The 13,935-nt window shown below is 49.6% G+C and overlaps 1 protein-coding gene across 21 annotated transcripts in view; it reads left to right on the top strand.

The window, feature by feature from the left end:
* The window catches only part of MEGF11 (multiple EGF like domains 11), a 431,740-nt gene that overhangs the window by 353,749 nt on the left and 64,056 nt on the right, over positions 1 to 13,935 (top strand). For all 21 annotated transcript variants that reach the window (XR_009562966.1, XR_009562967.1, XR_009562969.1 and 18 more), the window contains one exon: positions 3,024 to 3,198. Coding sequence is in view for 17 of the 21 variants with exons in the window: in XM_060294090.2 (XP_060150073.1) it covers positions 3,024 to 3,198 (175 nt within the window). In the remaining 4 variants the exon portion in view is untranslated. The remainder of the gene's footprint in view (positions 1 to 3,023; positions 3,199 to 13,935) is intronic.

Raw genomic sequence — 13,935 nt, forward strand, 5'->3', positions numbered from 1 at the left:
CCCTGCCCCACGACACCCGTGCAGGCCGCTATTTCCCCTTACAGCGTGGGACCCAGGGAGGAATTTATCTGGAACCATAGAAGTCAGGAAGTCTTCAAACATCCATTCTTTACACACATTCTTTTTTACATATTATAATTTTTATCACTTTTTATCTGTTTATGAATATAATAGATGCTCAGTTTGAGAAAGTCAGAGAATACATAGAAATTTAAAGAAAAAACTCAGAGTCACTCATAATTTCTCGATCCAGGGGTGAGTACAAAAACCATTTTGTTGTAATTTGTTCATTCTTCATCCATTTCTGATTCACTTTGTTTTCATATTTTAGATCATGACTTCATACACAATTTGCTTATTTCACTTACCCTTATGTCGTATCATTAAATAGACTGGAAAACATTTGAATACTTCTCTAACATGCCTTCACATGAATTTATCATAATGCATTTAACCAGTACCCTGGTGTCAGAGGCAGCATGAGGCAGTGACCAGAACATGGCCAGACAGACCTGGGTCGGAATCCCAGCTGCCACTGAGTTAGTGGTGTGACCTTGGGCAAGTCATATAACCTCCAAGTGCCATTTGAAAAATAGAGGCTCTAATGCCTAACTCACAGGCCTACTTGAAGATTAGAAATATAGGTGTAAAGTACCTGGTGCTTTAATAGCCTGGCCACATATTATTTATGATTATATAAATTGCCCCCATGTTTCCACTGTTATAAATAATGCTTTGGGGAACATCTCCATGCATAAATCTTTCTCTACAACTGTGACTATTTCCTTAGGATAGATTCTTAGAAATGGAATTATAAGACCAAAGGGTCTGAATATTTTTAGGACTCCAGATATATAACCCCACCTTGTTTTCCAGAAACCTTTACCAGCATTGAGCATTATCCCTTTAAAAAAAAAACCAAAAAAACTTTACCATTTTGATAGAGAAAAAGTGATATCCAGTTGTTGTTTTGACTTGATGATTAATGAGACTAAACATTTTCCAAAATGACTATTAGCTACTTGTACTTACTATTCTGGAACTGTCTGCTCCTGTCCATCCCTCGTTTTCCATGAGAAAGTCAGGGCTCCCGGAAACTGGCTGGGCTTCACACAATTAGTTTGTCCATTACTTCATTTGGCAAATATGTATTGGTATCTTCATGGTGCCAGGGACCCTGCTGGCCATTGGGGTACAATACAGAAGTGAAATAGACAGGCAAAGGGCCCTCCCCCATGGAGCTGCCACCTGGTGGGGAGACAGGTGATAAACAAGTCAACAGACAGAAAATAATTACTCGTTGTGAAAGTACTGTTCATTCCCAAATATTTAATTGGGCAGTGACTATGAGCCAGGCACTGGGGATCCACCAATGACCCAGGGAGACAAAGGCCATATCCTTGGAACTTAGCAGAACCAAGATTTGTACATAGGCTTCTCTTGCCAGCCCAGAGCATGCGCCATTGGACCGTATCCCTTGAGTTGGACTCCAGGGCAAGGAAGCAGGGAATCCAAGAAGCTTGTCTCTGACATCCAGCGTCTTCTCTGGAGTGTTAGTGTCTGAGTTCTCCCAGAAGCAGATGCCGAGAGCAAGAGATTTACTAGGGACACAGCTATGAGGGAAAATGGGGAAGGGGCTGAGGAGGCTAGGGGAGCATGAGACTGCAATGCAGGTCTGACCTGTGTGAAGGAAAGAGAGAAGGAAGGAAGGTTGATTGGAAAGTTTTAGACTGAAGCACAGTTCTAAGAAAGTTTGGTGAGATGGGGAGTCTTTAAGCCAAACTTGTCCGTCAGAGGAGTCCCAGATTTGCCAAGAATGTGTTGACCTTAATATCCCTGCTGTGCTCTAGCTGAGAGCAGCCCAGGGGAAGTGTGACCTCTGAGAAAATGTAGTGATGGATTTCAGACACAGTAGCTAGGGCCGTCAGTCAATTACACTCCCCACAGAAGCTCTGAGAAGAAAATGGTCACCACACCCAAGATCATGGATGCATATTGGCTGTTGGATCAGACCTCTGCCAGCCAGAGTTTGCCTGACTCTCTAGAGGTCATGCCAGGCAGCCCCTGCCTCCAGCCAAATGGTTCTTTTGCTGGGCTCGCCAGAGAGGGGATGGAGATGATCTTGCTCGCTCTTAAAGAGCCCTAGCAATGCATGGATGGAGGGTATTCTCTCCAATATAGACATTGCCATAGAGGGGAGGACATATCTACCCCAAGGTTCCATTTTAACTCAACAAATGTTCCTTGAGTACCTACAATATGCAGAGTAACTGGGTCTCACTGCAGCCCTCTTGTGCCTGCCCACATACTGGGCATCTGCCTTGGGTGCAGAGTGGGTGAAGCGCTGGACCTCCCAGTCCATAAGGGAAGAGGCTGCCTCCTGCTTTGGTCTCTGTGTATTTGTATTATAAAGAGCACTTGTTTGGGAGTCAGGAGACCTGTGTCTAATCCTGATTTTGCTACTTCCTTGCTATGTAACTTTAGACAAATTATATAACAACTCTGAGCCTCAGTTTCTTGGGGCTAATAAGAAACATGTAATAAGACCATGTAATCTTGGCATCGTCTGGCAAACAAATAATACATTAAGAAATTTAACCTCAGAACTTCCCTGGTAGTCCAGTTGTTAAGAATCTGCCTTCCAATGCAGGGGATGGGGGCTCGATCCCTGGTTGGGGAACTAAGATCCCACATGCTGTGGGGCAGCTGAGCCCGCGTGCCACAACTACAGAGCCCACCCGCTCTGGAGCCCACGCACCACAACTAGAGAGAAGGCCACGCTGCAACGAAAGATCCCACGTGCCATAACAGAAGATCCCACTTGCTGCAAATATAAATAAATAAATAAATAAACAACTCACAACTGGGGGAAAATACTTGCCAAAAAAAAAAGGAAAGAAATTTAACTTCAGAGGTCCTTCGATCCTGCAGCCCTGGGCAGACCAGACGTGGGGTGGGCAGAGGGTGGAATATGGCCACATTCCTGACCAGACTGTCCTCTCATCCTTCTCTCATCTGCTCAGCTGCCACCCGGTAACTGGAGCTTGCACCTGCCAGCCGGGGTGGTCTGGCCACCACTGCAATGAATCCTGCCCTGCTGGGTACTATGGCGCTGGCTGCCAGCTGCCTTGCACCTGTCAGAACGGCGCCAACTGCCACAGCGTCACTGGGAGCTGCACCTGTGCCCCAGGCTTCATGGTAAGATGGGAGGGGACTCCCGTGGCCTCTCCGCCCACCCCCACCCCTACACAGGAAAGGAGGGGCCAGCTCCTCCCACTTCCAGGTAGAATCAGGGAGTGTGGCCCTGTGCCCATGGATGCAGAATGAGGGTGTCTCCATGTGCCACTCAGAGATAGAGTCCATGACTAGAGAGCTGCCTAGGCTGTTCTTAAAGGCCAATTCTATTGGGGTTTGTAACTGTAAAAGTAATGGAAGGAAGGTGTCTTTCCGTTGTCCCCTCACCCTGAAACACCAGTTGTCTTCTTTGGTGTTTGGACAAAGAAGACAACTGGTTTGGATATTGCGTCCATATCCTACGCACACAATATTTTTCCATCATGATAACCACAGAGCACGTAATAAGCCCAGCGTTTTGTATTTTGCTTTCTTTTTTCCCATATTTGCTGCTTGGGCTTCTTAATTATCATTTTAAATGGCTGCATGACACTGCAGGAGCTGATGGCCCCCCTGCTGACTCAGCCATTCCCTTACTGCTGAATACTGATTTGTTTCCAACGTTCACAACAAATGTTGCAATGAGCATCTTTCTACAAACGCCATTTCCCCTCCTATTGAGTTATTTCCTTAGGGTGACTTCCCAGGGTTGGTGGGCATAATGTATTTATGGCTCCTGATGGATGTGGCCCTATTACTTTCCTCAAGGGTTATATAAAGCTACGCCTCCACCAGCCATGTATGAATGTACCTATTTCAAACCAACTCTGCTAACATTCTTTTCTTTTCTTAATTTTAGCTAATTATATAGGTAGAAAATGGCTCCTCAGTATTGCTCTAATTTGCATTTCTCTGATTACTAGGGAGAGTAAACCTTTCCCCCACGTGTTTGTTTACTATTTGTATTTCCTCATGAATTATGCAGGTCTTTATGAGGTTTGATTCCTGGGAACTTGACATTGGAAGTGGAATCCTGTTCAATGGCGGGGCATGCCCAGTGGGTCTGAGGACCCAAACATTCAGGGGACCCCCGTGGCCAGATTTTTTATGGTGCTATAAGAAGTGGTTTGTGTAGTACAAAGAGTGGCCTTTGCAACCAGCCCAGGGTCACATCCTGGCTGTCCTACTCACCAACTGTGTGACCTTGGGCCAGTGAGTTAACCTTTCTCAGGATCAGTTTCCTCACCTGTGGAATGGAACACCTGCCTTGCAAGGTTGCTGTCAGGTGTAGAGATGGGCTATACTGTATGGAGTACCTTGCCTCAGTGCTTCTCAGACTTTAGTGAACTCAGAAACCACCAGCAGACCTTGATAAAGTGCAGGTTCTGATCCGGTAGATCTGAGGAGGTGCCTACGGTTCTGCATTTCTTTTTTTTTTTCCTTCAAATATTTATTTTTTATTTATTTGTTTATTTATTTATTTTGGCTGTGCCGGGTCTTAGTTGCAGCACACGGGCTCTTCGTTGCAGCATGCGGACTTCTTAGTTGCGGCATGCGAACTCTGTGGCACGCGAACTCTTAGTTGCGGCATGCACGCGGGATCTAGTTCCCCGACCAGGGATTGAACCTGGGCCCCTTGCATTAGGAGCGTGGAGTCTTACCCACTGGACCACTGGGGAAGTCCCGGTTCTGTGCTTCTAATCAAGCTCCCAGGTGATGCCAGCGCTACTGGTCAGTAGCCCCACTTTGAGTAGGAAGAGGATGGTGCTCAACTTGGGCTGCCCATTGGAATCACCTGGGGAGCTCTACAAACACTGATGCCCCTGCCCTCTCCTGGAGATGCTGATATATTTGGTCTGAGTGTGGTCTGGTTGTGGCCAGTGTGCTGCCAAGGTGGCGATCCACTGGAAGGAAGCCCTTGTCATGATGTAAGAGTACAGGTTTGCCTGGTGACAGTGTCTTTTGTGGGCAGGTTGCCCCTGGTCTATACAACAAAACTCTGTTCAGCTCCTTCTTCCCCCTCCCCAATGCAGATAAAACTGGGTGAAGGTGACTCCAGTGGCATCTTCAAAAGAGAAAAAGATCTGTCCCTCCTGCAAATTTCCTCTCTAATTTACCTTTATTGGTGTGAGCTTGGTCCATAACTTCCATAGAAAAATGGAGTGCCCGAGGTTTGGGGTTTGGGTAGGAGCGAATGGTTGTTTGGGATTAAAAGTCTCACCTAGTCAAGTGATCAGGTGACTGAAGCCAAAATGAAGTGACCACACAGGACTTCTCGGGGGACATCCAGACCCCAGTCCTAGCTTGGCTACCAGGGTAGTTCTGACTTAGGGCAAGTGGCTTCCGCTCTCAGGGTCCTAGTTTCCTCATCTGTAAATCGCGAGTGTGCAGGGGGAGATGAACTGACTGATTTCTAAGATGATCTGCTATGCAGACCCTACGGACCAAGTCAGGAAACACACCCTTCTGGAGGAAATGAGAGAAAGTAGGAGCAAGTGGGTGTGTGTGTGTGTATTGGCCAGGGGAAGGGGGCATCACTGAGGTTGTTACAGTCTGATTGTATACATTGTCTATGGGCCTCCCTGTTCCCCCTTCTTCACCCCCAGCTGCCTGCCTCAAGCACTGCTCCTCAAAAGAAGGGGAAATCCAGGCCCTGGGTGGGTGAAGGTTGGGGATGGTCCTAGAGAGGCTAGTGTCTGTGGGCCCACTGCCCCCAGGCCATGGCTCCAGGAATCTGGAGGCCAGGCCCCTGCGTCTCTTCCTTCCATCTGGGATGCAAATGACTTCCTGCTCTTGAACTTTGGGGGACTTGGCACTTGTAGGAATCATCTTGAAGTGGAGTCCCACCTGCCTGGGGCTCAGGGCTAAATAAGACAGATTGTGAGCGAAGCGGCCCTGGTGAGACCCTGTGAATTCCCGTCCATCTCCTCCCGCCAAGCCTCATTTTACCTGGAAAGTTTCTTTTGGGGCACTGTCGGGTGTTGAGCAGTGGCTGCTTGAGGTGATTACAGAATAGTCAGTTGCTCTCATCCAGCGTGGCTCATTCCTGCACACACCAGGTTCCGAGGGGGAAACCAAACCATTGCCCTCGCGCCAGCTTCTGAATGAATGTAACTTCCTGCAGTTAGCCAGCTCTGGTCAGGGTGGGAGATCAGAGCCGTTAGAAAGCAGACTTGGCTGAGACCCTCCCCCAAATGTCCTGCAGTCAGTGATAATTAGCATTGCCTTTATTTGTTAGGTGGTTTGTGAATTTATGCACCTGCCTTTTTCCTTGAAGGAGTTTTAGGGTGGGCAATTAATTTGAGACTAATTAAAAGAACCCTTTTCTGAGAGTTTGGAGACCTTGAGCCTCAGCTCAGTAACCTTGGACATGTCGCTTTACCTTGCTGGGCCTCAGTGTCCTCATCTGTAAGGTGAGAGTCACATCAGTCCTGTCTGCTACTGGATGTGAGTAGCCAACATGGTAATGGATGTGAGGCCTATGCCCAGCTGTCCTCTCCCATCAGAGCTCTTCCTGCCAAGGGCTCTTTAGGGAGGATGTTGGGATACATTTGTGAAAACAGGGTCTCTCAGAGTCTGAGGACTGAGAATGGCCTCAGCCTCAACATAACCATGAGGAGTACTGAACTACCCCTGGGAGCCCAGTGGCATGCCTGATCCAGCCAGGTGGTCCCCACCCCCCCGAGGCCATAAGAATATGGGGCAGAAGCAAGCCCACCTGACACTCAGGGTGTTCTAACCCTCCCACTCTTTCTCCTTCCTTCCCAGGACACTGGATATTTTCTCTGCCAAGAACTTGGGGGAGCTGCTGAGGGTATGGAAAGGCTAATCAGATGCCCATCCAGCCTTCTAAGAGCTTGTGCCCAATAATAGTCATATTCACATTAGCAGCAAACACTTACTGAGTCCTTGCCACATGCTTCATCTCTGTTCCTCACAGGAGCCCTACAGAGGTGCCCTTTCACATGCCTCGGCCTGAGAATGAGGGGCTTGAAGTTCAAACAGGATAAGTGACTTGCCCATGATCACAAAGCCAGTAGTGGTGGGAGCCACCACAGCTCTCATCTATTAGATGATAGACTTTGACTGATGGGTCACCATGGAACCACACAAATCTGGGTTCAGATCGTGGCCTTCCAATCCCCACTGTCCCTACTGAAAAGTCACTTATCCTGCCTAAGTCTGAATTTCCTCATCTGTTAAGAGGAGACTCAGCCATGAGAGTGAGAAACTTCAAATGGAAAGTTCAGGGCCTGGAACACTAGATGCCCAGTAAAAGGGCAGTAATTGCTGGTGAAATGTGACAGTGTGGGAGAACTCTGCTTCCCTCAAGCCCGGCACTCCCTTCCAAGGAGAGTGCCAGGATGAGTTATGCCCGGGGATTCCCGATGCAATAAAGCCATAAACGTGCACGGTTGCTGTTCCAGGCAGATCCACCCAAGCACCTGTGGATCGCCCTCAGTGGTCAGTGTCAGGAGGCGCTGTGGGGAGGACATACCTGTCAGTGTTTGGGGAAATGAACATAGGGATGGAAGTGGGAAGAGAGTCTGGGCATTTTACATGTTAGCTTGGCAGCAGCAATGGAATCACTTCGGGTATGCAATGCGGGACTACATTGGGGCTGCTGAGTGCGAGAAAAGAGCCCTGGGCTGAAAGGCAAGAAACCAAGTTCCTAGCTCTGGTTCTTCTAACTCTTGGGGCTTCCATTTCTCATCTATAAGATGGGAATGAAATTCTCTGTCCAACAGAAACAATGGTGCGGGAGCCAATCATTAAAATGGGAGTACTTAAAACTGGGCGTGGCATCGGTTCAGCACCTTGGACAGTTCCCACGAGCTTCTGCTGCAAGGTTGCTCTTGCCCTGTGAGAACCCAGGTTCCTTACCAGCCAGAGCACCAGGGTGAACAGGGGTAGGGGAAGGCAGAGTGAGGGTCACATGACAGGGGTCTCAAGCTGGCAGAGTCCTGCGAGTGTCCGAGTGAGGGATGATTCAGGAAGTGAGGGGAGGGTATTGTGGTTGAGGGGACTAAGTGGAGCTATCCATCCACTTGGAAGTTGGGGTCCCATCACCCCTCTCCATGGCTTCTCATTACCCACCAAAGAAAGCTCAAACCCCAGTCCTTTGTAACCTGCCCTTAAAACTAGTTAGTCCACCCTAACCTTATCCCCTGCTACCTGCCACAAACCTGTGCTGTGGCCACACATATCCGCTTTTCCCCAGACACAGCGTCTGCTTTGGGCCTCTGCCTGTGCTGTTTCTCAAGCTTTTCCCTCTTCCTAGAATGGCCCTCCCCACTGTCTTTATCTCAGTCTATGAAAATCCTTGTCAGCCTTTCAGGCTAAAGTCAAAGGCTGCCTCTTCCATGAAGTGTTCCCTGAATATTCCTCACTTTAGAATTAACCCTTTCATCTCCTCTGTTCCCACAGCACACGGCTCAGCGTCTGTTTCCCTCCTACTGCCTTCCCCCACCACGTGGCTACCATTTGAATATCTTGCTCAGGACACTTTGAAATGAATAAAAGTCTTGGGAAGAGCAATGAATGCCCTTAGCAGAAGTTTCCAGAACTGACCTTTATAGGAAGGAAACTCATGGCATTTCCGAAGGGCCTTGCCAGCAGGGCGGGAGCTTAAATCTACCCACTGGTTTCTCTGCATTTCAGATAAACAGGCAGCTGCAGTGGGACTAGAGCAGCTGTCCCCCAGCATCATCTCCAGGTTCTATGGGCAAATGGTATGAGTTTCTACCTTACGCAATTCTATATAGTGGTGTTAGCCAGAGACTCTAGAGCCAGATTCCCTGCTTTCATGTACCAGCTTTGCTTCTTGTTAGTTGTGTGACCTCGGGCAAGATATAACCTTCCTGTGCCTCTGTTGTCTCATACGTGAAAGGGTAATAATAATAAAGTCCAGTGAATTATTGGGCTGATTAAATTAATTCATACATATAAAATAACTAGAATACCTGGTATATTAGTCATCGTTCAACAAGTGTTAGCTGTTATTATCATTATTGTTGGGGATGCTGCCACTGCTATTGTCGCTGTTGTCATGTACCCAAGGGGTCCCCTACCTGAAGAGGCTGACTGGTCCAGGCCTGAGTCCCCTGTTTGGGGGTACAGGTGGAAATAGGGGCGAGGGGAAGAGAGCAGAGTTAGTTGAAACTTCCTCCTGGCTGGGAGCTGCAGGGTTCCCAAGGGCTCCAGGGTTCCCAAGAGCAGCCACAGAATGAAGAACAGACTTTCTCATCACAGCGGGGAGAAGGCCAGTTTCTCAGCCCCTCCACATTCCTCTGCTGGCCAGCTTTCCTTAATTAAGGCCTCACCTACGTGGCCAGCCTGATGAAGGCTCCTCCACTGCTCTAAAACTAATTGTTGCCGCCTTGGCACCTGGAGTGAACAGCCTGTGAGGTCACTGCCGGTGCTACAAAGACTTGATTTCCCAGACCTCCTCCCCGCATTGACGCATTGAGCCCGTGTGGCCGGGAGATAGGGGGCCCTCCGGTTGTTCCTCAGCACAGATGCTCCCTTTCAGCTCCGGCTATAAGGGGGATGGGGAGTGTGGGAGGCGGGGGGGCGGGGGGCCTGGTGTCCCCTCCCATGGGATTCGGGGCCTGTATTTCTCCCCGGATGACAGAATTTCTATTACCTTAAAGGGCTCATCTATTTATGCTGCAATTTTTTGCAGCCCTGTCTGACGTTATTGAACCTTGCATACTGGTGAGGGAAACGGGCACTCCATCACCCAAATGAACAAACTAGTGTACCCATTTTTCTCTCCTCTCTCCCTGCTGTCGGTAGGTCACAGGCAAACCTCAGCTGCTCAGGCCAGTGAAGGCGGGAGGGGGATGACAGTTACAGTGGAGCAGTGACTGAATTTTCCTCCAAGGTTTCCTATGGCCTTTGAAGACGTCACCCTCCCCCAGCACACACACACCCCCGCACCAGCTGGGCAAAGCGCATGTCTGCCTCTTGTGTGGCTCTTGAGCTGAAACTAGGGAGAGAGGGCAGCTGCGGGGCCAGAAGAGAATGTGGACTGAAAATTAGAGCCAGGTGACGTATATAATGTGTGTGCATTTCCTGTTCTAATTGTTTCGTTCTTCATCACACTGAGGTCAGACTGTTAGCCCCATGCCTAGAAAACCAGCTTCTCATCCCCTAACCACCCCACCGTTGACTAGCTTCCTAATTAGTATAGTAAAAGATTTTCCTGGGTGCTGTGCTGGGGATGAGGAATTCACTCTCTAGCTGCCATGCCCGTGTGAGCAGGGGAGCACAGGTAGTGCAAAGTAGCAGAAATGATCCAAAAATATAAACACATACACACACATACATAGTCCGGTACTCAAATCCCAGCTCCGTCGTCTTCTGCTGAATGGCCTTGGCCCAGTTACTTATGCTTCTCAAGTCTTAGTTTTTCATCTGTAAAACAGGAAATAATGGCACTACATTCTAGTGTTATTCTTTGGATTGAATTAGATGAAATATGCACAGTGCTTAGGAAAAAGCCTGGCATGTACTGAATGTTCAATAACTGATTGTCAAGGTTCCTTGTGTTTCCTGGAGGTAAAGGTCATGGACTTTGGGGTCAGACAGGCCTGGATTGGAATCCCAAGTCTTCCGCTCTGTAGCTGTGTGACCTTAGGCAACGTACTCAGCCTCTTTGAGCCTTACTTTCCCATCTGTTAAATGGGTTAATAATGCCTGCCCTTCCTGGTCTGTGTGAGCACAAAATGAGAATTACCCTTTACAGTGGCAGACTCGGAAGAACACTCCGTGCTTCTCTGGTGCACCCTCTCATTTTGCAAGGAGGCAACCAAGGTCCAGACAGGGAAAGTGACTTAGGTCACACAGCAAATCATTGGCAGAACTGGGACGTGAAGCGAGTGACATAGCTCCCAGTCAGATTCTTTTTCCACCTTCACCTCCATCTCATGAGTTCGCTGTCCCCACGGCAGACACCTACTGATTTTTCCCAGGGCAGAGAGGGATAGGGGTGTCACCAGAGTGTTAAATCATGTTGGCAATTAATCCACAGAGCAAAATAGGGAAAATTGGTTTTATGTCACAAAGGCTGAGTCCAGCCTTCCCGCTCTGGGACTCCATGGTTTGTAGCTTTATTAGGGAAAATTGCTGACTCTTCGGTTCTAAAAAATAAATGGTCCCCCTGTCACACCACCCTCTCCCGGCCGTGCTCCTCACGTCTTTATCACTGCCCTCATCACTGGGGTCCGGAGCCGGGGCTTGGGTCTCAGGCCTGGTCCCTGCAGCTCTCTCCATACAGCAGAAGAAGCTCTTGGGGCAGGTCTGAGGTGTCCATGCTTTAAACACTCCCAGTTTTCCTTTTGTCCAAGTCTCTGGCGATGATGGTGTTTCTTCCCTTTTCAACTCCCAGTCCTGGCCGCCCCGCAGACTGTACAACGTGGGGTGGGGCCACGAGTCAGAGGAGCTTCCCTGAAAGGTCTGGAGGAAGTGGATGGCCGAGTGAGGGTGACAGTGGCCCACGTTCGGAGCACTGAGGAACCGTGGCGGGCCCTAGGCCAGGCTCTCTGTTTTTCATACGTTATTTTTACTTAATCCTCGCGGCAACCCTGTAAGTAGAGGCTGTGAGGATCCCCACTTTGCAGATGAGGAAACTGAGGCTCAGAGAGCTGAAGTAACTTTCCCTAATTGGTCCGTGGTCACCAGGAGCTGAGCCTATAGCTGTTTGAATCCAGAGCCTACCCTTTGAGCCACAAACAGAAGTTGTCTGGAGAGGAGAGGGCTGTGGATCTGTGGTAAGTAGCCAGCTTTGACACTCTCTCAGGCCTTTTCCCAGGAGAGGGGACAACGCTAGCTACCTTACTCCTCAGTTGGAACCTAGTGACTTCCCGCCCTTTGTCTTCAAGGGGAGGTGGCTGGGACCCTCAGTCTCCCTCCCTTACCGTGGCACAGCACTTTACAGTTTACCCAGCTAGCTGTCTCACACCTAAGCTTGTTAAGTCCTCACAGCTCTCCTGTGAGGAAAGCAGGGCGAGTATTGTTAGCTGTATCTCACAGATGAGGAAACTGCAGTTCAGAGCAGTTATAAGACCTGACCTACCAGGACCTCGAACTGGGCCTAGAACCCAGGGCTTATGGCTCCAAGACCAAGCTCGCCTCAGGACGGCCGTGCGGGGTAGTCAGTGCTGAGCAGAGGCCAGCCGGGAGTCAGACCCGGGCCCCAACCCTGGATCAGCCGTCTACTCACTGTTCGACTTTACCCACGTCCCTTCACCTCTCTGTGCCTAACTTCATCTTCCGCAAAATGGGGCACAAACCCTGCTCCCTGTATCCTCGGTCTGGGGTGAAGCTGAGATGAGACACGTTGCTGGGAAGGCTAGAAGCAGTGCCAGGTGTGTGCACCCGGAGGCGTGAGGGAGAGCAGTGGGGTCCAGGCCGCAGACTAACTCCCTCGCCAAGGCTGTGGGTCTGGACCAAAGGAAGAGCCCACTCCCCACCTGCTACCCCTGCCCTGAAGCCCCAAAGCCCCACCTAGCCTGGCCCTTCCCCAGCCATCTCCCCGCTTAGTCCTTAGCACCAGTAATTCCATCTGCAAGAGTGATTACGGACCCCAGGAGGGGAAGGGACTCCTGACAGAAGATGTCTGGAAAATGCAAAATGTTGCAGAAAAAGGTCATGAATAAATTACTTTAAGGTGAGGCTAATAGGAAGACTAACAATGGGGGTAAATGAAAAAAACAATCTCAAAAGTTCTCTCCAAAAACACTACGAAGTAATTGTTCTCCCCTCTCCTAAAAGTTCTGAGGAGTGTTCACTCCCTGAGACCGGCCCAGGGGAGCGGGGCCCAGGTGCTCCAGCCCTCAGCACAGGTGGCCCCAGTGAGCAGGGGTGTAGGGAATCCAAAGGAAAGAGTGAAAGCAGAGCAGGCTGGACCCGGCAGCCAGGTGGGCACTGGTGCTGAACTCAGCAGGCAAGAGGGAGTCACTGCAGTCCTGAGCAGGGCCGTGACGGAACGCTGCCTCACTTGACCTCCACACCCTGTGTGGGGAGACGGTGACATCACAGGTTAGGGACCCAGCATGCAGTAGGTGTGCAGCAGATGCTGGTTCCCATCACTCCCCATGGTTCAGTGGAGGCTGCTGGCAGAGGGGGAAGAGCATGAGGTTTGAGTCAGGAAACCTGAGTTTGAATCTCAGCTCTGCCGCTCGCCAGCGGGGTGACATGCTCGCCAGCAGGATCACCTCTTGAGCCGCACTGTGCTCACCTCGCACGTGGAGTTCCTCCTAGGATGGTATAAGGATGAAACAGGGTACACTACCAAACTGGCACAGAGTGGGTAAATCTTAAATTTCTTTTCTTCCATCTGCAGTGGGCTTGGGCTCAAATTCGGCCGCGGGAAATAATCAAATGCCTAAAGCATTTATAGCAGTTCCTCTGGGCCAGACACTGTTCTAAGAACATTACATGTAATAATTTATTTAATCGTCACCCCTACCCTTGGAAGAAAGTACTATTATAATCCCCGTTTTTGGAGATAGGGAAACGGAGACACAGAGAGGTTAATAACTTGCACAGAGTTTGTGAATTCTACCCCAATAATGCTGAAAAGGAAGAAGTTGCCCAAGGTCCCATAAGTGTCAGAGCCAGGACCTGAACCCAGTAGTCAAGTTCCAGAGCCCACTGACCTGCCCCTTCTGTGGGCAAACCCAGAGTGAGCCTCGTGGCCCCCCACCAAAATGAAACCTTAAGCATGGCCAAAGGGGTGCTCCAACCGTGAGAGCTGAATTAGGAAGTGGTGTCAAACTATAGGGCAACCAGACATCTGTCTGGGAGCTGAGGGAA

Source organism: Globicephala melas, chromosome 2 (genome assembly GCF_963455315.2).
Source record: "Globicephala melas chromosome 2, mGloMel1.2, whole genome shotgun sequence".
Taxonomy (NCBI): Eukaryota; Metazoa; Chordata; class Mammalia; order Artiodactyla; family Delphinidae; genus Globicephala; species Globicephala melas.